Source organism: Diadema antillarum, unplaced genomic scaffold, assembly GCF_040938485.1.
Source record: "Diadema antillarum isolate AM-2024a unplaced genomic scaffold, OU_Dant_1.0 seq00000096_RagTag, whole genome shotgun sequence".
Classification (NCBI taxonomy): Eukaryota; Metazoa; Echinodermata; class Echinoidea; order Diadematoida; family Diadematidae; genus Diadema; species Diadema antillarum.
Window position 1 is genome coordinate 831,389 of NW_027271185.1, and position 23,802 is coordinate 855,190.

The 23,802-nt window shown below is 43.1% G+C and overlaps 1 protein-coding gene across 1 annotated transcript in view; it reads left to right on the top strand.

Annotated features, from left to right (window-relative positions):
- The window catches only part of LOC139726683 (scavenger receptor cysteine-rich domain-containing protein DMBT1-like), a 57,646-nt gene that overhangs the window by 25,523 nt on the left and 8,321 nt on the right, over nt 1-23,802 (top strand). The window contains exons 17-25 of the mRNA XM_071637670.1: nt 478-759; nt 2,767-3,074; nt 3,493-3,793; nt 4,288-4,556; nt 5,036-5,345; nt 7,391-7,639; nt 18,927-19,104; nt 21,141-21,489; nt 21,909-22,225. Coding sequence (XP_071493771.1) covers nt 478-759; nt 2,767-3,074; nt 3,493-3,793; nt 4,288-4,556; nt 5,036-5,345; nt 7,391-7,639; nt 18,927-19,104; nt 21,141-21,489; nt 21,909-22,225 — 2,563 coding nt within the window. The remainder of the gene's footprint in view (nt 1-477; nt 760-2,766; nt 3,075-3,492; nt 3,794-4,287; nt 4,557-5,035; nt 5,346-7,390; nt 7,640-18,926; nt 19,105-21,140; nt 21,490-21,908; nt 22,226-23,802) is intronic.

Here is a 23,802-nt window from a genome sequence, read left to right on the forward strand (position 1 = left end):
TCAACGATAAACCTTCAATTCGAAATCTAATTACTCTGACAAACTAGAAAGTCCAAAGTAATGGCGTTGCTTCAGTTTATGAGTTCCTGGATAGGCGATATTTTTAGGTGACGAGAAGGTGAAAATATCGAAAAAGAAAGATGAATATATAAAATCGCAAAGACTTTTTATAAGAGAAGACAGATCTTGATAGATACCTCGAACGCATGATATTTATACCTGCGCAACCTAGTCAATACACCGCAGCAGCACATATGACACTGATGATCCCTGCAGGAAGATTATTTCTTATACAATCCGAGACTGTCTAATATATGGCATATTAAACTAAACACGGCAATTTGAATTATCCTAAAGGTAAATTAGTGTATTAAATACAATTTGTTACAAAGACGGCAAAAAAGTGAGAATAATTGGGCTATTATCTCCACAGCATTACCGTCACCTAGTCCGTCGAGCGCCCCATTCCAGCTTCGGCTTGTCGGTGGTTCCAATAACAGAGAGGGCCGGGTGGAGGTTTATTACCAGGGTGCCTGGGGGACAATCTGTGATGACCAGTGGGACAGCAATGACGCCGAGGTGGTTTGTAGGATGCTGGGCTATCCAGCTGCAGAACGGGCCATTGGTCAGGCTAGCTTCGGTCAAGGTGAAGGTCGAATAGTCCTTGACAATGTGCAGTGCCAGGGAAGTGAAGAGAGACTGGTAGATTGCCCACACAATGGATTCTTTCAACACAACTGTGGACATCACGAGGATGCTGGCGTCTCATGTCGAGGTAAGGTGCAAAGCTTCCAGCAAGCTTTCTAGCTCTTACTTAGCTAAAGAAGCTTGTGTAATTAGGGAAGCAACCCCGTTATCCAGTATATTTGCTGGCTTTATTTGACCTTGTAGAGAGAGAAAGGATTTTGTGAGATTGTGGAAGAGCTGATGTTTGAATACATGGAAAAGCTTGCAAATCTGATGTCAGTGATAAGTGGAAATTAGGCAGTCATTACTCCTGTAATGATCTTGAATTGACAGTGTCAAAAAACTTTGATGAACTTGTGAAAATTGCAGGAAGAGTCTGATCTGTGCTTGAACTTGCTGTCTCTTGAAGCTATTTCTTTCCTTGGATTAAAGAATGCGTATCCAAGACGTGATGAGATGAGTTTTGTTGGGCTATCATCTTCACAGCATTACCGTCACCTAGTCCGTCGAGCGCCCCATTCCAGCTTCGGCTTGTCGGTGGTTCCAATGACAGAGAGGGCCGGGTGGAGGTTTATTACCAGGGTGCCTGGGGGACAATCTGTGATGACCAGTGGGACAGCAATGACGCCGAGGTGGTTTGTAGGATGCTGGGCTATCCAGCTGCAGAACGGGCCATTGGTCAGGCTAGCTTCGGTCAAGGTGAAGGTCGAATAGTCCTTGACAATGTGCAGTGCCAGGGAAGTGAAGAGAGACTGGTAGATTGCCCACACAATGGATTCTTTCAACACAACTGTGGACATCACGAGGACGCTGGCGTCTCATGTCGAGGTAAGGTGCAAGATTCCATTAATCTTTCAACCTCTTTCCTAGCTAAAGAAGCTTTTGTCAATAGTTAACACCTTTATAGATTTGATTGTGTTTTTAAACCTGTGGAATGATATATGGATTCAAGACACTGTAGAAGATATTTGAACGACCTTTATAATCAGTTGTAAATTTATTCGTAGAGACAATTTTTAACATGAAAAGTTCTGAAGTTAACAGTACATAAACCTATCTGTTCAACCTATTTTATAAGAAAAGTAGGTGTATGAACTTTCCTTAAAATTTCTGTCATTTTTAAAATGTTTGTATCTAAGAATTGAAAATTGGAGTTTAAATAAGTTTCCGAAATACCTGGACTTCATGTACAGGCCAACCTATCACTGTGCAGCCAGTCACCCCGACAGAGGCACCAGAATCTCCTCCGCCAAGTACCCTGTTGAGGGTTCGACTTGTCGGTGGTCCAAGTAACAGAATTGGGCGTGTGGAGGTTCTCTATCGTGGCCGTTGGGGAACAGTCTGTGATGACCAGTGGGACCGCAGAGATGCAGCGGTTGTGTGCAGAATGCTTGGTTTTCCCGCTGCAATAAGAGCCGTTAGTGGCGCTCGCTTTGGTCGAGGCCAAGGTCGCATAGTCCTGGACAATGTGCAATGTCAGGGAAGAGAACAGAATTTGGCAGATTGTAGGCACAATGGATTCTTTCAACACAACTGTCAACATACCGAGGATGCTGGTGTGGTATGTGCAGGTGGGTTTTTATACTGCATTTGATATAAAGGATATCAACGATAAACCTTCAATTCGAAATCTAATTACTCTGACAAACTAGAAAGTCCAAAGTAATGGCGTTGCTTCAGTTTATGAGTTCCTGGATAGGCGATATTTTTAGGTGACGAGAAGGTGAAAATATCGAAAAAGAAAGATGAATATATAAAATCGCAAAGACTTTTTATAAGAGAAGACAGATCTTGATAGATACCTCGAACGCATGATATTTATACCTGCGCAACCTAGTCAATACACCGCAGCAGCACATATGACACTGATGATCCCTGCAGGAAGATTATTTCTTATACAATCCGAGACTGTCTAATATATGGCATATTAAACTAAACACGGCAATTTGAATTATCCTAAAGGTAAATTAGTGTATTAAATACAATTTGTTACAAAGACGGCAAAAAAGTGAGAATAATTGGGCTATTATCTCCACAGCATTACCGTCACCTAGTCCGTCGAGCGCCCCATTCCAGCTTCGGCTTGTCGGTGGTTCCAATAACAGAGAGGGCCGGGTGGAGGTTTATTACCAGGGTGCCTGGGGGACAATCTGTGATGACCAGTGGGACAGCAATGACGCCGAGGTGGTTTGTAGGATGCTGGGCTATCCAGCTGCAGAACGGGCCATTGGTCAGGCTAGCTTCGGTCAAGGTGAAGGTCGAATAGTCCTTGACAATGTACAGTGCCAGGGAAGTGAAGAGAGACTGGTAGATTGCCCACACAATGGATTCTTTCAACACAACTGTGGACATCACGAGGATGCTGGCGTCTCATGTCGAGGTAAGGTGCAAAGCTTCCAGCAAGCTTTCTAGCTCTTACTTAGCTAAAGAAGCTTGTGTAATTATAGGGAAGCAACCCCGTTATCCAGTATATTTGCTGGCTTTATTTGACCTTGTAGAGAGAGAAAGGATTTTGTGAGATTGTGGACGAGCTGATGTTTGAATACATGGAAAAGCTTGCAAATCTGATGTCAGTGATAAGTGGAAATTAGGCAGTCATTACTCCTGTAATGATCTTGAATTGACAGTGTCAAAAAACTTTGATGAACTTGTGAAAATTGCAGGAAGAGTCTGATCTGTGCTTGAACTTGCTGTCTCTTGAAGCTATTTCTTTCCTTGGATTAAAGAATGCGTATCCAAGACGTGATGAGATGAGTTTTGTTGGGCTATCATCTTCACAGCATTACCGTCACCTAGTCCGTCGAGCGCCCCATTCCAGCTTCGGCTTGTCGGTGGTTCCAATGACAGAGAGGGCCGGGTGGAGGTTTATTACCAGGGTGCCTGGGGGACAATCTGTGATGACCAGTGGGACAGCAATGACGCCGAGGTGGTTTGTAGGATGCTGGGCTATCCAGCTGCAGAACGGGCCATTGGTCAGGCTAGCTTCGGTCAAGGTGAAGGTCGAATAGTCCTTGACAATGTGCAGTGCCAGGGAAGTGAAGAGAGACTGGTAGATTGCCCACACAATGGATTCTTTCAACACAACTGTGGACATCACGAGGACGCTGGCGTCTCATGTCGAGGTAAGGTGCAAGATTCCATTAATCTTTCAACCTCTTTCCTAGCTAAAGAAGCTTTTGTCAATAGTTAACACCTTTATAGATTTGATTGTGTTTTTAAACCTGTGGAATGATATATGGATTCAAGACACTGTAGAAGATATTTGAACGACCTTTATAATCAGTTGTAAATTTATTCGTAGAGACAATTTTTAACATGAAAAGTTCTGAAGTTAACAGTACATAAACCTATCTGTTCAACCTATTTTATAAGAAAAGTAGGTGTATGAACTTTCCTTAAAATTTCTGTCATTTTTAAAATGTTTGTATCTAAGAATTGAAAATTGGAGTTTAAATAAGTTTCCGAAATACCTGGACTTCATGTACAGGCCAACCTATCACTGTGCAGCCAGTCACCCCGACAGAGGCACCAGAATCTCCTCCGCCAAGTACCCTGTTGAGGGTTCGACTTGTCGGTGGTCCAAGTAACAGAATTGGGCGTGTGGAGGTTCTCTATCGTGGCCGTTGGGGAACAGTCTGTGATGACCAGTGGGACCGCAGAGATGCAGCGGTTGTGTGCAGAATGCTTGGTTTTCCCGCTGCAATAAGAGCCGTTAGTGGCGCTCGCTTTGGTCGAGGCCAAGGTCGCATAGTCCTGGACAATGTGCAATGTCAGGGAAGAGAACAGAATTTGGCAGATTGTAGGCACAATGGATTCTTTCAACACAACTGTCAACATACCGAGGATGCTGGTGTGGTATGTGCAGGTGGGTTTTTATACTGCATTTGATATAAAGGATATCAACGATAAACCTTCAATTCGAAATCTAATTACTCTGACAAACTAGAAAGTCCAAAGTAATGGCGTTGCTTCAGTTTATGAGTTCCTGGATAGGCGATATTTTTAGGTGACGAGAAGGTGAAAATATCGAAAAAGAAAGATGAATATATAAAATCGCAAAGACTTTTTATAAGAGAAGACAGATCTTGATAGATACCTCGAACGCATGATATTTATACCTGCGCAACCTAGTCAATACACCGCAGCAGCACATATGACACTGATGATCCCTGCAGGAAGATTATTTCTTATACAATCCGAGACTGTCTAATATATGGCATATTAAACTAAACACGGCAATTTGAATTATCCTAAAGGTAAATTAGTGTATTAAATACAATTTGTTACAAAGACGGCAAAAAAGTGAGAATAATTGGGCTATTATCTCCACAGCATTACCGTCACCTAGTCCGTCGAGCGCCCCATTCCAGCTTCGGCTTGTCGGTGGTTCCAATAACAGAGAGGGCCGGGTGGAGGTTTATTACCAGGGTGCCTGGGGGACAATCTGTGATGACCAGTGGGACAGCAATGACGCCGAGGTGGTTTGTAGGATGCTGGGCTATCCAGCTGCAGAACGGGCCATTGGTCAGGCTAGCTTCGGTCAAGGTGAAGGTCGAATAGTCCTTGACAATGTACAGTGCCAGGGAAGTGAAGAGAGACTGGTAGATTGCCCACACAATGGATTCTTTCAACACAACTGTGGACATCACGAGGATGCTGGCGTCTCATGTCGAGGTAAGGTGCAAAGCTTCCAGCAAGCTTTCTAGCTCTTACTTAGCTAAAGAAGCTTGTGTAATTATAGGGAAGCAACCCCGTTATCCAGTATATTTGCTGGCTTTATTTGACCTTGTAGAGAGAGAAAGGATTTTGTGAGATTGTGGACGAGCTGATGTTTGAATACATGGAAAAGCTTGCAAATCTGATGTCAGTGATAAGTGGAAATTAGGCAGTCATTACTCCTGTAATGATCTTGAATTGACAGTGTCAAAAAACTTTGATGAACTTGTGAAAATTGCAGGAAGAGTCTGATCTGTGCTTGAACTTGCTGTCTCTTGAAGCTATTTCTTTCCTTGGATTAAAGAATGCGTATCCAAGACGTGATGAGATGAGTTTTGTTGGGCTATCATCTTCACAGCATTACCGTCACCTAGTCCGTCGAGCGCCCCATTCCAGCTTCGGCTTGTCGGTGGTTCCAATGACAGAGAGGGCCGGGTGGAGGTTTATTACCAGGGTGCCTGGGGGACAATCTGTGATGACCAGTGGGACAGCAATGACGCCGAGGTGGTTTGTAGGATGCTGGGCTATCCAGCTGCAGAACGGGCCATTGGTCAGGCTAGCTTCGGTCAAGGTGAAGGTCGAATAGTCCTTGACAATGTGCAGTGCCAGGGAAGTGAAGAGAGACTGGTAGATTGCCCACACAATGGATTCTTTCAACACAACTGTGGACATCACGAGGACGCTGGCGTCTCATGTCGAGGTAAGGTGCAAGATTCCATTAATCTTTCAACCTCTTTCCTAGCTAAAGAAGCTTTTGTCAATAGTTAACACCTTTATAGATTTGATTGTGTTTTTAAACCTGTGGAATGATATATGGATTCAAGACACTGTAGAAGATATTTGAACGACCTTTATAATCAGTTGTAAATTTATTCGTAGAGACAATTTTTAACATGAAAAGTTCTGAAGTTAACAGTACATAAACCTATCTGTTCAACCTATTTTATAAGAAAAGTAGGTGTATGAACTTTCCTTAAAATTTCTGTCATTTTTAAAATGTTTGTATCTAAGAATTGAAAATTGGAGTTTAAATAAGTTTCCGAAATACCTGGACTTCATGTACAGGCCAACCTATCACTGTGCAGCCAGTCACCCCGACAGAGGCACCAGAATCTCCTCCGCCAAGTACCCTGTTGAGGGTTCGACTTGTCGGTGGTCCAAGTAACAGAATTGGGCGTGTGGAGGTTCTCTATCGTGGCCGTTGGGGAACAGTCTGTGATGACCAGTGGGACCGCAGAGATGCAGCGGTTGTGTGCAGAATGCTTGGTTTTCCCGCTGCAATAAGAGCCGTTAGTGGCGCTCGCTTTGGTCGAGGCCAAGGTCGCATAGTCCTGGACAATGTGCAATGTCAGGGAAGAGAACAGAATTTGGCAGATTGTAGGCACAATGGATTCTTTCAACACAACTGTCAACATACCGAGGATGCTGGTGTGGTATGTGCAGGTGGGTTTTTATACTGCATTTGATATAAAGGATATCAACGATAAACCTTCAATTCGAAATCTAATTACTCTGACAAACTAGAAAGTCCAAAGTAATGGCGTTGCTTCAGTTTATGAGTTCCTGGATAGGCGATATTTTTAGGTGACGAGAAGGTGAAAATATCGAAAAAGAAAGATGAATATATAAAATCGCAAAGACTTTTTATAAGAGAAGACAGATCTTGATAGATACCTCGAACGCATGATATTTATACCTGCGCAACCTAGTCAATACACCGCAGTAGCACATATGACACTGATGATCCCTGCAGGAAGATTATTTCTTATACAATCCGAGACTGTCTAATATATGGCATATTAAACTAAACACGGCAATTTGAATTATCCTAAAGGTAAATTAGTGTATTAAATACAATTTGTTACAAAGACGGCAAAAAAGTGAGAATAATTGGGCTATTATCTCCACAGCATTACCGTCACCTAGTCCGTCGAGCGCCCCATTCCAGCTTCGGCTTGTCGGTGGTTCCAATAACAGAGAGGGCCGGGTGGAGGTTTATTACCAGGGTGCCTGGGGGACAATCTGTGATGACCAGTGGGACAGCAATGACGCCGAGGTGGTTTGTAGGATGCTGGGCTATCCAGCTGCAGAACGGGCCATTGGTCAGGCTAGCTTCGGTCAAGGTGAAGGTCGAATAGTCCTTGACAATGTACAGTGCCAGGGAAGTGAAGAGAGACTGGTAGATTGCCCACACAATGGATTCTTTCAACACAACTGTGGACATCACGAGGATGCTGGCGTCTCATGTCGAGGTAAGGTGCAAAGCTTCCAGCAAGCTTTCTAGCTCTTACTTAGCTAAAGAAGCTTGTGTAATTATAGGGAAGCAACCCCGTTATCCAGTATATTTGCTGGCTTTATTTGACCTTGTAGAGAGAGAAAGGATTTTGTGAGATTGTGGACGAGCTGATGTTTGAATACATGGAAAAGCTTGCAAATCTGATGTCAGTGATAAGTGGAAATTAGGCAGTCATTACTCCTGTAATGATCTTGAATTGACAGTGTCAAAAAACTTTGATGAACTTGTGAAAATTGCAGGAAGAGTCTGATCTGTGCTTGAACTTGCTGTCTCTTGAAGCTATTTCTTTCCTTGGATTAAAGAATGCGTATCCAAGACGTGATGAGATGAGTTTTGTTGGGCTATCATCTTCACAGCATTACCGTCACCTAGTCCGTCGAGCGCCCCATTCCAGCTTCGGCTTGTCGGTGGTTCCAATGACAGAGAGGGCCGGGTGGAGGTTTATTACCAGGGTGCCTGGGGGACAATCTGTGATGACCAGTGGGACAGCAATGACGCCGAGGTGGTTTGTAGGATGCTGGGCTATCCAGCTGCAGAACGGGCCATTGGTCAGGCTAGCTTCGGTCAAGGTGAAGGTCGAATAGTCCTTGACAATGTGCAGTGCCAGGGAAGTGAAGAGAGACTGGTAGATTGCCCACACAATGGATTCTTTCAACACAACTGTGGACATCACGAGGACGCTGGCGTCTCATGTCGAGGTAAGGTGCAAGATTCCATTAATCTTTCAACCTCTTTCCTAGCTAAAGAAGCTTTTGTCAATAGTTAACACCTTTATAGATTTGATTGTGTTTTTAAACCTGTGGAATGATATATGGATTCAAGACACTGTAGAAGATATTTGAACGACCTTTATAATCAGTTGTAAATTTATTCGTAGAGACAATTTTTAACATGAAAAGTTCTGAAGTTAACAGTACATAAACCTATCTGTTCAACCTATTTTATAAGAAAAGTAGGTGTATGAACTTTCCTTAAAATTTCTGTCATTTTTAAAATGTTTGTATCTAAGAATTGAAAATTGGAGTTTAAATAAGTTTCCGAAATACCTGGACTTCATGTACAGGCCAACCTATCACTGTGCAGCCAGTCACCCCGACAGAGGCACCAGAATCTCCTCCGCCAAGTACCCTGTTGAGGGTTCGACTTGTCGGTGGTCCAAGTAACAGAATTGGGCGTGTGGAGGTTCTCTATCGTGGCCGTTGGGGAACAGTCTGTGATGACCAGTGGGACCGCAGAGATGCAGCGGTTGTGTGCAGAATGCTTGGTTTTCCCGCTGCAATAAGAGCCGTTAGTGGCGCTCGCTTTGGTCGAGGCCAAGGTCGCATAGTCCTGGACAATGTGCAATGTCAGGGAAGAGAACAGAATTTGGCAGATTGTAGGCACAATGGATTCTTTCAACACAACTGTCAACATACCGAGGATGCTGGTGTGGTATGTGCAGGTGGGTTTTTATACTGCATTTGATATAAAGGATATCAACGATAAACCTTCAATTCGAAATCTAATTACTCTGACAAACTAGAAAGTCCAAAGTAATGGCGTTGCTTCAGTTTATGAGTTCCTGGATAGGCGATATTTTTAGGTGACGAGAAGGTGAAAATATCGACAAAGAAAGATAAATATATAAAATCGCAAAGACTTTTTATAAGAGAAGACAGATCTTGATAGATACCTCGAACGCATGATATTTATACCTGCGCAACCTAGTCAATACACCGCAGTAGCACATATGACACTGATGATCCCTGCAGGAAGATTATTTCTTATACAATCCGAGACTGTCTAATATATGGCATATTAAACTAAACACGGCAATTTGAATTATCCTAAAGGTAAATTAGTGTATTAAATACAATTTGTTACAAAGACGGCAAAAAAGTGAGAATAATTGGGCTATTATCTCCACAGCATTACCGTCACCTAGTCCGTCGAGCGCCCCATTCCAGCTTCGGCTTGTCGGTGGTTCCAATAACAGAGAGGGCCGGGTGGAGGTTTATTACCAGGGTGCCTGGGGGACAATCTGTGATGACCAGTGGGACAGCAATGACGCCGAGGTGGTTTGTAGGATGCTGGGCTATCCAGCTGCAGAACGGGCCATTGGTCAGGCTAGCTTCGGTCAAGGTGAAGGTCGAATAGTCCTTGACAATGTGCAGTGCCAGGGAAGTGAAGAGAGACTGGTAGATTGCCCACACAATGGATTCTTTCAACACAACTGTGGACATCACGAGGACGCTGGCGTCTCATGTCGAGGTAAGGTGCAAGATTCCATTAATCTTTCAACCTCTTTCCTAGCTAAAGAAGCTTTTGTCAATAGTTAACACCTTTATAGATTTGATTGTGTTTTTAAACCTGTGGAATGATATATGGATTCAAGACACTGTAGAAGATATTTGAACGACCTTTATAATCAGTTGTAAATTTATTCGTAGAGACAAATTTAAAAATGAAAAGTTCTGAAGTTAACAGTACATAAACCTATCTGTTCAACCTATTTTATAAGAAAAGTAGGTGTATGAACTTTCCTTAAAATTTCTGTCATTTTTAAAATGTTTGTATCTAAGAATTGAAAATTGGAGTTTAAATAAGTTTCCGAAATACCTGGACTTCATGTACAGGCCAACCTATCACTGTGCAGCCAGTCACCCCGACAGAGGCACCAGAATCTCCTCCGCCAAGTACCCTGTTGAGGGTTCGACTTGTCGGTGGTCCAAGTAACAGAATTGGGCGTGTGGAGGTTCTCTATCGTGGCCGTTGGGGAACAGTCTGTGATGACCAGTGGGACCGCAGAGATGCAGCGGTTGTGTGCAGAATGCTTGGTTTTCCCGCTGCAATAAGAGCCGTTAGTGGCGCTCGCTTTGGTCGAGGCCAAGGTCGCATAGTCCTGGACAATGTGCAATGTCAGGGAAGAGAACAGAATTTGGCAGATTGTAGGCACAATGGATTCTTTCAACACAACTGTCAACATACCGAGGATGCTGGTGTGGTATGTGCAGGTGGGTTTTTATACTGCATTTGATATAAAGGATATCAACGATAAACCTTCAATTCGAAATCTAATTACTCTGACAAACTAGAAAGTCCAAAGTAATGGCGTTGCTTCAGTTTATGAGTTCCTGGATAGGCGATATTTTTAGGTGACGAGAAGGTGAAAATATCGAAAAAGAAAGATGAATATATAAAATCGCAAAGACTTTTTATAAGAGAAGACAGATCTTGATAGATACCTCGAACGCATGATATTTATACCTGCGCAACCTAGTCAATACACCGCAGTAGCACATATGACACTGATGATCCCTGCAGGAAGATTATTTCTTATACAATCCGAGACTGTCTAATATATGGCATATTAAACTAAACACGGCAATTTGAATTATCCTAAAGGTAAATTAGTGTATTAAATACAATTTGTTACAAAGACGGCAAAAAAGTGAGAATAATTGGGCTATTATCTCCACAGCAATACCGTCACCTAGTCCGTCGAGCGCCCCATTCCAGCTTCGGCTTGTCGGTGGTTCCAATGACAGAGAGGGCCGGGTGGAGGTTTATTACCAGGGTGCCTGGGGGACAATCTGTGATGACCAGTGGGACAGCAATGACGCCGAGGTGGTTTGTAGGATGCTGGGCTATCCAGCTGCAGAACGGGCCATTGGTCAGGCTAGCTTCGGTCAAGGTGAAGGTCGAATAGTCCTTGACAATGTGCAGTGCCAGGGAAGTGAAGAGAGACTGGTAGATTGCCCACACAATGGATTCTTTCAACACAACTGTGGACATCACGAGGACGCTGGCGTCTCATGTCGAGGTAAGGTGCAAGATTCCATTAATCTTTCAACCTCTTTCCTAGCTAAAGAAGCTTTTGTCAATAGTTAACACCTTTATAGATTTGATTGTGTTTTTAAACCTGTGGAATGATATATGGATTCAAGACACTGTAGAAGATATTTGAACGACCTTTATAATCAGTTGTAGATTTATTCGTAGAGACAAATATTAAAACGAAAAGTTCTGAAGTTAACAGTACATAAACCTTTCTGTTCAACCTATTTTGTAAGAAAAGTAGGTGTATGAACTTTCCTTAAAATTTCTGTCATTTTTAAAATGTTTGTATCTAAGAATTGAAAATTGGAGTTTAAATAAGTTTCCGAAATACCTGGACTTCATGTACAGGCCAACCTATCACTGTGCAGCCAGTCACCCCGACAGAGGCACCAGAATCTCCTCCGCCAAGTACCCTGTTGAGGGTTCGACTTGTCGGTGGTCCAAGTAACAGAATTGGGCGTGTGGAGGTTCTCTATCGTGGCCGTTGGGGAACAGTCTGTGATGACCAGTGGGACCGCAGAGATGCAGCGGTTGTGTGCAGAATGCTTGGTTTTCCCGCTGCAATAAGAGCCGTTAGTGGCGCTCGCTTTGGTCGAGGCCAAGGTCGCATAGTCCTGGACAATGTGCAATGTCAGGGAAGAGAACAGAATTTGGCAGATTGTAGGCACAATGGATTCTTTCAAACACAACTGTCAACATACCGAGGATGCTGGTGTGGTATGTGCAGGTGGGTTTTTATACTGCATTTGATATAAAGGATATCAACGATAAACCTTCAATTCGAAATCTAATTACTCTGACAAACTAGAAAGTCCAAAGTAATGGCGTTGCTTCAGTTTATGAGTTCCTGGATAGGCGATATTTTTAGGTGACGAGAAGGTGAAAATATCGACAAAGAAAGATGAATATATAAAATCGCAAAGGCTTTTTATAAGAGAAGACAGATCTTGATAGATACCTCGAACGCATGATATTTATACCTGCGCAACCTAGTCAATACACCGCAGTAGCACATATGACACTGATGATCCCTGCAGGAAGATTATTTCTTATACAATCCGAGACTGTCTAATATATGGCATATTAAACTAAACACGGCAATTTGAATTATCCTAAAGGTAAATTAGTGTATTAAATACAATTTGTTACAAAGACGGCAAAAAAGTGAGAATAATTGGGCTATTATCTCCACAGCAATACCGTCACCTAGTCCGTCGAGCGCCCCATTCCAGCTTCGGCTTGTCGGTGGTTCCAATGACAGAGAGGGCCGGGTGGAGGTTTATTACCAGGGTGCCTGGGGGACAATCTGTGATGACCAGTGGGACAGCAATGACGCCGAGGTGGTTTGTAGGATGCTGGGCTATCCAGCTGCAGAACGGGCCATTGGTCAGGCTAGCTTCGGTCAAGGTGAAGGTCGAATAGTCCTTGACAATGTGCAGTGCCAGGGAAGTGAAGAGAGACTGGTAGATTGCCCACACAATGGATTCTTTCAACACAACTGTGGACATCACGAGGACGCTGGCGTCTCATGTCGAGGTAAGGTGCAAGATTCCATTAATCTTTCAACCTCTTTCCTAGCTAAAGAAGCTTTTGTCAATAGTTAACACCTTTATAGATTTGATTGTGTTTTTAAACCTGTGGAATGATATATGGATTCAAGACACTGTAGAAGATATTTGAACGACCTTTATAATCAGTTGTAAATTTATTCGTAGAGACAATTTTTAACATGAAAAGTTCTGAAGTTAACAGTACATAAACCTATCTGTTCAACCTATTTTATAAGAAAAGTAGGTGTATGAACTTTCCTTAAAATTTCTGTCATTTTTAAAATGTTTGTATCTAAGAATTGAAAATTGGAGTTTAAATAAGTTTCCGAAATACCTGGACTTCATGTACAGGCCAACCTATCACTGTGCAGCCAGTCACCCCGACAGAGGCACCAGAATCTCCTCCGCCAAGTACCCTGTTGAGGGTTCGACTTGTCGGTGGTCCAAGTAACAGAATTGGGCGTGTGGAGGTTCTCTATCGTGGCCGTTGGGGAACAGTCTGTGATGACCAGTGGGACCGCAGAGATGCAGCGGTTGTGTGCAGAATGCTTGGTTTTCCCGCTGCAATAAGAGCCGTTAGTGGCGCTCGCTTTGGTCGAGGCCAAGGTCGCATAGTCCTGGACAATGTGCAATGTCAGGGAAGAGAACAGAATTTGGCAGATTGTAGGCACAATGGATTCTTTCAACACAACTGTCAACATACCGAGGATGCTGGTGTGGTATGTGCAGGTGGGTTTTTATACTGCATTTGATATAAAGGATATCAACGATAAACCTTCAATTCGAAATCTAATTACTCTGACAAACTAGAAAGTCCAAAGTAATGGCGTTGCTTCAGTTTATGAGTTCCTGGATAGGCGATATTTTTAGGTGACGAGAAGGTGAAAATATCGAAAAAGAAAGATGAATATATAAAATCGCAAAGACTTTTTATAAGAGGAGACAGATCTTGATAGATACCTCGAACGCATGATATTTATACCTGCGCAACCTAGTCAATACACCGCAGCAGCACATATGACACTGATGATCCCTGCAGGAAGATTATTTCTTATACAATCCGAGACTGTCTAATATATGGCATATTAAACTAAACACGGCAATTTGAATTATCCTAAAGGTAAATTAGTGTATTAAATACAATTTGTTACAAAGACGGCAAAAAAGTGAGAATAATTGGGCTATTATCTCCACAGCATTACCGTCACCTAGTCCGTCGAGCGCCCCATTCCAGCTTCGGCTTGTCGGTGGTTCCAATAACAGAGAGGGCCGGGTGGAGGTTTATTACCAGGGTGCCTGGGGGACAATCTGTGATGACCAGTGGGACAGCAATGACGCCGAGGTGGTTTGTAGGATGCTGGGCTATCCAGCTGCAGAACGGGCCATTGGTCAGGCTAGCTTCGGTCAAGGTGAAGGTCGAATAGTCCTTGACAATGTACAGTGCCAGGGAAGTGAAGAGAGACTGGTAGATTGCCCACACAATGGATTCTTTCAACACAACTGTGGACATCACGAGGATGCTGGCGTCTCATGTCGAGGTAAGGTGCAAAGCTTCCAGCAAGCTTTCTAGCTCTTACTTAGCTAAAGAAGCTTGTGTAATTATAGGGAAGCAACCCCGTTATCCAGTATATTTGCTGGCTTTATTTGACCTTGTAGAGAGAGAAAGGATTTTGTGAGATTGTGGACGAGCTGATGTTTGAATACATGGAAAAGCTTGCAAATCTGATGTCAGTGATAAGTGGAAATTAGGCAGTCATTACTCCTGTAATGATCTTGAATTGACAGTGTCAAAAAACTTTGATGAACTTGTGAAAATTGCAGGAAGAGTCTGATCTGTGCTTGAACTTGCTGTCTCTTGAAGCTATTTCTTTCCTTGGATTAAAGAATGCGTATCCAAGACGTGATGAGATGAGTTTTGTTGGGCTATCATCTTCACAGCATTACCGTCACCTAGTCCGTCGAGCGCCCCATTCCAGCTTCGGCTTGTCGGTGGTTCCAATGACAGAGAGGGCCGGGTGGAGGTTTATTACCAGGGTGCCTGGGGGACAATCTGTGATGACCAGTGGGACAGCAATGACGCCGAGGTGGTTTGTAGGATGCTGGGCTATCCAGCTGCAGAACGGGCCATTGGTCAGGCTAGCTTCGGTCAAGGTGAAGGTCGAATAGTCCTTGACAATGTGCAGTGCCAGGGAAGTGAAGAGAGACTGGTAGATTGCCCACACAATGGATTCTTTCAACACAACTGTGGACATCACGAGGACGCTGGCGTCTCATGTCGAGGTAAGGTGCAAGATTCCATTAATCTTTCAACCTCTTTCCTAGCTAAAGAAGCTTTTGTCAATAGTTAACACCTTTATAGATTTGATTGTGTTTTTAAACCTGTGGAATGATATATGGATTCAAGACACTGTAGAAGATATTTGAACGACCTTTATAATCAGTTGTAAATTTATTCGTAGAGACAATTTTTAACATGAAAAGTTCTGAAGTTAACAGTACATAAACCTATCTGTTCAACCTATTTTATAAGAAAAGTAGGTGTATGAACTTTCCTTAAAACTTCTGTCATTTTTAAAATGTTTGTATCTAAGAATTGAAAATTGGAGTTTAAATAAGTTTCCGAAATACCTGGACTTCATGTACAGGCCAACCTATCACTGTGCAGCCAGTCACCCCGACAGAGGCACCAGAATCTCCTCCGCCAAGTACCCTGTTGAGGGTTCGACTTGTCGGTGGTCCAAGTAACAGAATTGGGCGTGTGGAGGTTCTCTATCGTGGCCGTTGGGGAACAGTCTGTGATGACCAGTGGGACCGCAGAGATGCAGCGGTTGTGTGCAGAATGCTTGGTTTTCCCGCTGCAATAAGAGCCGTTAGTGGCGCTCGCTTTGGTCGAGGCCAAGGTCGCATAGTCCTGGACAATGTGCAATGTCAGGGAAGAGAACAGAATTTGGCAGATTGTAGGCACAATGGATTCTTTCAACACAACTGTCAACATACCGAGGATGCTGGTGTGGTATGTGCAGGTGGGTTTTTATACTGCATTTGATATAAAGGATATCAACGATAAACCTTCAATTCGAAATCTAATTACTCTGACAAACTAGAAAGTCCAAAGTAATGGCGTTGCTTCAGTTTATGAGTTCCTGGATAGGCGATATTTTTAGGTGACGAGAAGGTGAAAATATCGAAAAAGAAAGATGAATATATAAAATCGCAAAGACTTTTTATAAGAGGAGACAGATCTTGATAGATACCTCGAACGCATGATATTTATACCTGCGCAACCTAGTCAATACACCGCAGCAGCACATATGACACTGATGATCCCTGCAGGAAGATTATTTCTTATACAATCCGAGACTGTCTAATATATGGCATATTAAACTAAACACGGCAATTTGAATTATCCTAAAGGTAAATTAGTGTATTAAATACAATTTGTTACAAAGACGGCAAAAAAGTGAGAATAATTGGGCTATTATCTCCACAGCATTACCGTCACCTAGTCCGTCGAGCGCCCCATTCCAGCTTCGGCTTGTCGGTGGTTCCAATAACAGAGAGGGCCGGGTGGAGGTTTATTACCAGGGTGCCTGGGGGACAATCTGTGATGACCAGTGGGACAGCAATGACGCCGAGGTGGTTTGTAGGATGCTGGGCTATCCAGCTGCAGAACGGGCCATTGGTCAGGCTAGCTTCGGTCAAGGTGAAGGTCGAATAGTCCTTGACAATGTACAGTGCCAGGGAAGTGAAGAGAGACTGGTAGATTGCCCACACAATGGATTCTTTCAACACAACTGTGGACATCACGAGGATGCTGGCGTCTCATGTCGAGGTAAGGTGCAAAGCTTCCAGCAAGCTTTCTAGCTCTTACTTAGCTAAAGAAGCTTGTGTAATTAGGGAAGCACCCCGTTATCCAGTATATTTGCTGGCTTTATTTGACCTTGTAGAGAGAGAAAGGGTTTTGTGAGATTGTGGAAGAGCTGATGTTTGAATACATGGAAAAGCTTGCAAATCTGATGTCAGTGATAAGTGGAAATTAGGCAGTCATTACTCCTGTAATGATCTTGAATTGACAGTGTCAAAAAACTTTGATGAACTTGTGAAAATTGCAGGAAGAGTCTGCTCTGTGCTTGAACTTGCTGTCTCTTGAAGCTATTTCTTTCCTTGGATTAAAAAATGCGTATCCAAGACGTGATGAGATGAGTTTTGTTGGGCTATCATCTTCACAGCATTACCGTCACCTAGTCCGTCGAGAGCCCCATTCCAGCTTCGGCTTGTCGGTGGTTCCAATGACAGAGAGGGCCGGGTGGAGGTTTATTACCAGGGTGCCTGGGGGACAATCTGTGATGACCAGTGGGACAGCAATGACGCCGAGGTGGTTTGTAGGATGCTGGGCTATCCAGCTGCAGAACGGGCCATTGGTCAGGCTAGCTTCGGTCAAGGTGAAGGTCGAATAGTCCTTGACAATGTGCAGTGCCAGGGAAGTGAAGAGAGACTGGTAGATTGCCCACACAATGGATTCTTTCAACACAACTGTGGACATCACGAGGACGCTGGCGTCTCATGTCGAGGTAAGGTGCAAGATTCCATTAATCTTTCAACCTTTTTCCTAGCTAAAGAAGCTTTTGTCAATAGTTAACACCTTTATAGATTTGATTGTGTTTTTAAACCTGTGGAATGATATATGGATTCAAGACACTGTAGAAGATATTTGAACGACATTTATAATCAGTTGTAAATTTATTCGTAGAGACAATTTTAAAAATGAATAGTTCTGAAGTTAACAGTACATAAACCTATCTGTTCAACCTATTTTATAAGAAAAGTAGGTGTATGAACTTTCCTTAAAATTTCTGTCATTTTTAAAATGTTTGTATCTAAGAATTGAAAATTGGAGTTTAAATAAGTTTCCGAAATACCTGGACTTCATGTACAGGCCAACCTATCACTGTGCAGCCAGTCACCCCGACTGAGGCACCAGAATCTCCTCCGCCAAGTACCCTGCTGAGGGTTCGACTTGTCGGTGGTCCAAGTAACAGAATTGGGCGTGTGGAGGTTCTCTATCGTGGCCGTTGGGGAACAGTCTGTGATGACCAGTGGGACCGCAGAGATGCAGCGGTTGTGTGCAGGATGCTTGGTTTTCCCGCTGCAATAAGAGCCGTTAGTGGCGCTCGCTTTGGTCGAGGCCAAGGTCGCATAGTCCTGGACAATGTGCAATGTCAGGGAAGAGAACAGAATTTGGCAGATTGTAGGCACAATGGATTCTTTCAACACAACTGTCAACATACCGAGGATGCTGGTGTGGTATGTGCAGGTGGGTTTTTATACTGCATTTGATATAAAGGATATCAACGATAAACCTTGAATTCGAAATCTAATTACTCTGACAAACTAGAAAGTCCAAAGTAATGGCGTTGCTTCAGTTTATGAGTTCCTGGATAGGCGATATTTTTAGGTGACGAGAAGGTGAAAATATCGACAAAGAAAGATAAATATATAAAATCGCAAAGGCTTTTTATAAGAGAAGACAGATCTTGATAGATACCTCGAACGCATGATATTTATACCTGCGCAACCTAGTCAATACACCGCAGTAGCACATATGACACTGATGATCCCTGCAGGAAGATTATTTCTTATACAATCCGAGACTGTCTAATATATGGCATATTAAACTAAACACGGCAATTTGAATTATCCTAAAGGTAAATTAGTGTATTAAATACAATTTGTTACAAAGACGGCAAAAAAGTGAGAATAATTGAGCTATTATCTCCACAGCAATACCGTCACCTAGTCCGTCGAGCGCCCCATTCCAGCTTCGGCTTGTCGGTGGTTCCAATGACAGAGAGGGCCGGGTGGAGGTTTATTACCAGGGTGCCTGGGGGACAATCTGTGATGACCAGTGGGACAGCAATGACGCCGAGGTGGTTTGTAGGATGCTGGGCTATCCAGCTGCAGAACGGGCCATTGGTCAGGCTAGCTTCGGTCAAGGTGAAGGTCGAATAGTCCTTGACAATGTGCAGTGCCAGGGAAGTGAAGAGAGACTGGTAGATTGCCCACACAATGGATTCTTTCAACACAACTGTGGACATCACGAGGACGCTGGCGTCTCATGTCGAGGTAAGGTGCAAGATTCCATTAATCTTTCAACCTCTTTCCTAGCTAAAGAAGCTTTTGTCAATAGTTAACACCTTTATAGATTTGATTGTGTTTTTAAACCTGTGGAATGATATATGGATTCAAGACACTGTAGAAGATATTTGAACGACCTTTATAATCAGTTGTAAATTTATTCGTAGAGACAATTTTAAAAATGAAAAGTTCTGAAGTTAACAGTACATAAACCTATCTGTTCAACCTATTTTATAAGAAAAGTAGGTGTATGAACTTTCCTTAAAATTTCTGTCATTTTTAAAATGTTTGTATCTAAGAATTGAAAATTGGAGTTTAAATAAGTTTCCGAACTACCTGGACTTCATGTACAGGCCAACCTATCACTGTGCAGCCAGTCACCCCGACTGAGGCACCAGAATCTCCTCCGCCAAGTACCCTGCTGAGGGTTCGACTTGTCGGTGGTCCAAGTAACAGAATTGGGCGTGTGGAGGTTCTCTATCGTGGCCGTTGGGGAACAGTCTGTGATGACCAGTGGGACCGCAGAGATGCAGCGGTTGTGTGCAGAATGCTTGGTTTTCCCGCTGCAATAAGAGCCGTTAGTGGCGCTCGCTTTGGTCGAGGCCAAGGTCGCATAGTCCTGGACAATGTGCTATGTCAGGGAAGAGAACAGAATTTGGCAGATTGTAGGCACAATGGATTCTTTCAACACAACTGTCAACATACCGAGGATGCTGGTGTGGTATGTGCAGGTGGGTTTTTATACTGCATTTGATATAAAGGATATCAACGATAAACCTTCAATTCGAAATCTAATTACTCTGACAAACTAGAAAGTCAAAAGAAATGGCGTTGCTTCAGTTTATGAGTTCCTGCATAGGCGATATTTTTAGGTGACGAGAAGGTGAAAATATCGAAAAAGAAAGATGAATATATAAAATCGCAAAGACTTTTTATAAGAGAAGACAGATCTTGATAGATACCTCGAACACATGATATTTATACCTGCGCAACCTAGTCAATACACCGCAGCAGCACATATGACACTGATGATCCCTGCAGGAAGATTATTTCTTATACAATCCGAGACTGTCTAATATATGGCATATTAAACTAAACACGGCAATTTGAATTATCCTAAAGGTAAATTAGTGTAATAAATACAATTTGTTACAAAGACGGCAAAAAAGTGAGAATAATTGGGCTATTATCTCCACAGCATTACCGTCACCTAGTCCGTCGAGCGCCCCATTCCAGCTTCGGCTTGTCGGTGGTTCCAATAACAGAGAGGGCCGGGTGGAGGTTTATTACCAGGGTGCCTGGGGGACAATCTGTGATGACCAGTGGGACAGCAATGACGCCGAGGTGGTTTGTAGGATGCTGGGCTATCCAGCTGCAGAACGGGCCATTGGTCAGGCTAGCTTCGGTCAAGGTGAAGGTCGAATAGTCCTTGACAATGTGCAGTGCCAGGGAAGTGAAGAGAGACTGGTAGATTGCCCACACAATGGATTCTTTCAACACAACTGTGGACATCACGAGGATGCTGGCGTCTCATGTCGAGGTAAGGTGCAAAGCTTCCAGCAAGCTTTCTAGCTCTTACTTAGCTAAAGAAGCTTGTGTAATTAGGGAAGCACCCCGTTATCCAGTATATTTGCTGGCTTTATTTGACCTTGTAGAGAGAGAAAGGGTTTTGTGAGATTGTGGAAGAGCTGATGTTTGAATACATGGAAAAGCTTGCAAATCTGATGTCAGTGATAAGTGGAAATTAGGCAGTCATTACTCCTGTAATGATCTTGAATTGACAGTGTCAAAAAACTTTGATGAACTTGTGAAAATTGCAGGAAGAGTCTGCTCTGTGCTTGAACTTGCTGTCTCTTGAAGCTATTTCTTTCCTTGGATTAAAAAATGCGTATCCAAGACGTGATGAGATGAGTTTTGTTGGGCTATCATCTTCACAGCATTACCGTCACCTAGTCCGTCGAGAGCCCCATTCCAGCTTCGGCTTGTCGGTGGTTCCAATGACAGAGAGGGCCGGGTGGAGGTTTATTACCAGGGTGCCTGGGGGACAATCTGTGATGACCAGTGGGACAGCAATGACGCCGAGGTGGTTTGTAGGATGCTGGGCTATCCAGCTGCAGAACGGGCCATTGGTCAGGCTAGCTTCGGTCAAGGTGAAGGTCGAATAGTCCTTGACAATGTGCAGTGCCAGGGAAGTGAAGAGAGACTGGTAGATTGCCCACACAATGGATTCTTTCAACACAACTGTGGACATCACGAGGACGCTGGCGTCTCATGTCGAGGTAAGGTGCAAGATTCCATTAATCTTTCAACCTTTTTCCTAGCTAAAGAAGCTTTTGTCAATAGTTAACACCTTTATAGATTTGATTGTGTTTTTAAACCTGTGGAATGATATATGGATTCAAGACACTGTAGAAGATATTTGAACGACATTTATAATCAGTTGTAAATTTATTCGTAGAGACAATTTTAAAAATGAAAAGTTCTGAAGTTAACAGTACATAAACCTATCTGTTCAACCTATTTTATAAGAAAAGTAGGTGTATGAACTTTCCTTAAAATTTCTGTCATTTTTAAAATGTTTGTATCTAAGAATTGAAAATTGGAGTTTAAATAAGTTTCCGAAATACCTGGACTTCATGTACAGGCCAACCTATCACTGTGCAGCCAGTCACCCCGACTGAGGCACCAGAATCTCCTCCGCCAAGTACCCTGCTGAGGGTTCGACTTGTCGGTGGTCCAAGTAACAGAATTGGGCGTGTGGAGGTTCTCTATCGTGGCCGTTGGGGAACAGTCTGTGATGACCAGTGGGACCGCAGAGATGCAGCGGTTGTGTGCAGGATGCTTGGTTTTCCCGCTGCAATAAGAGCCGTTAGTGGCGCTCGCTTTGGTCGAGGCCAAGGTCGCATAGTCCTGGACAATGTGCAATGTCAGGGAAGAGAACAGAATTTGGCAGATTGTAGGCACAATGGATTCTTTCAACACAACTGTCAACATACCGAGGATGCTGGTGTGGTATGTGCAGGTGGGTTTTTATACTGCATTTGATATAAAGGATATCAACGATAAACCTTGAATTCGAAATCTAATTACTCTGACAAACTAGAAAGTCCAAAGTAATGGCGTTGCTTCAGTTTATGAGTTCCTGGATAGGCGATATTTTTAGGTGACGAGAAGGTGAAAATATCGACAAAGAAAGATAAATATATAAAATCGCAAAGGCTTTTTATAAGAGAAGACAGATCTTGATAGATACCTCGAACGCATGATATTTATACCTGCGCAACCTAGTCAATACACCGCAGTAGCACATATGACACTGATGATCCCTGCAGGAAGATTATTTCTTATACAATCCGAGACTGTCTAATATATGGCATATTAAACTAAACACGGCAATTTGAATTATCCTAAAGGTAAATTAGTGTATTAAATACAATTTGTTACAAAGACGGCAAAAAAGTGAGAATAATTGAGCTATTATCTCCACAGCAATACCGTCACCTAGTCCGTCGAGCGCCCCATTCCAGCTTCGGCTTGTCGGTGGTTCCAATGACAGAGAGGGCCGGGTGGAGGTTTATTACCAGGGTGCCTGGGGGACAATCTGTGATGACCAGTGGGACAGCAATGACGCCGAGGTGGTTTGTAGGATGCTGGGCTATCCAGCTGCAGAACGGGCCATTGGTCAGGCTAGCTTCGGTCAAGGTGAAGGTCGAATAGTCCTTGACAATGTGCAGTGCCAGGGAAGTGAAGAGAGACTGGTAGATTGCCCACACAATGGATTCTTTCAACACAACTGTGGACATCACGAGGACGCTGGCGTCTCATGTCGAGGTACACTCTAAGAAAAAAAGGTTCTTTTGAGCACCATTAAATGGTTCTCAGCACTGTCACACTAGCGACACCCTTTTAGGTGCTCGTGAGAACCTTTTCTAAATGGTGCTTGTCGGCACCTTTTGCAAAAGGTGCCCATTAGAACCTTTTTCCCGATGAAATGGTGCTCGTGAGTACCATTTAAAAGGTGCCCATGGGCACCTTTTTGACTAAAGATGGGCACCTTTTTGACTCTTTTCAAAAGGTGCTCATGAGAACCATTTCATTGGAGAAGGTTCTAATGGGCACCATTGTTAAAAGGTGATGACAGGCACCATTTAAAAAAGGTTCTCACAGGCTCCAAAAAAGGTGTCGCTATTGTGACAGTGCTGAGAACCATTTAATGGTGCTCAAAAGAACCTTTTTTTTTTTTCTTAGAATGTAGTATGTGAATTGATGTCTGTGTATTTTTGGTGTGTTTCACATGCAGTGCTGGTAAGGTGCTTCACTGGCACCATTCTTAAAGGTACATTACCTATCTGCATTGAAAATGAGCATCACAAACTCATTTGAAATGAAATGAATTCATCTGAATTTCATCTCATCAGTCAAACATACGTTGAAAACATGTATACATATGTATTAGCAATACATCAGCATATCATACATTATCACTGACACTGGAAAAAAAAAGAGCAAGGATAACACACCCATGCACACACAGTTTCACAAGCATGAATACATGTACATGACATTCACCAATATTTTTTTCATGAAACATTACTCAAT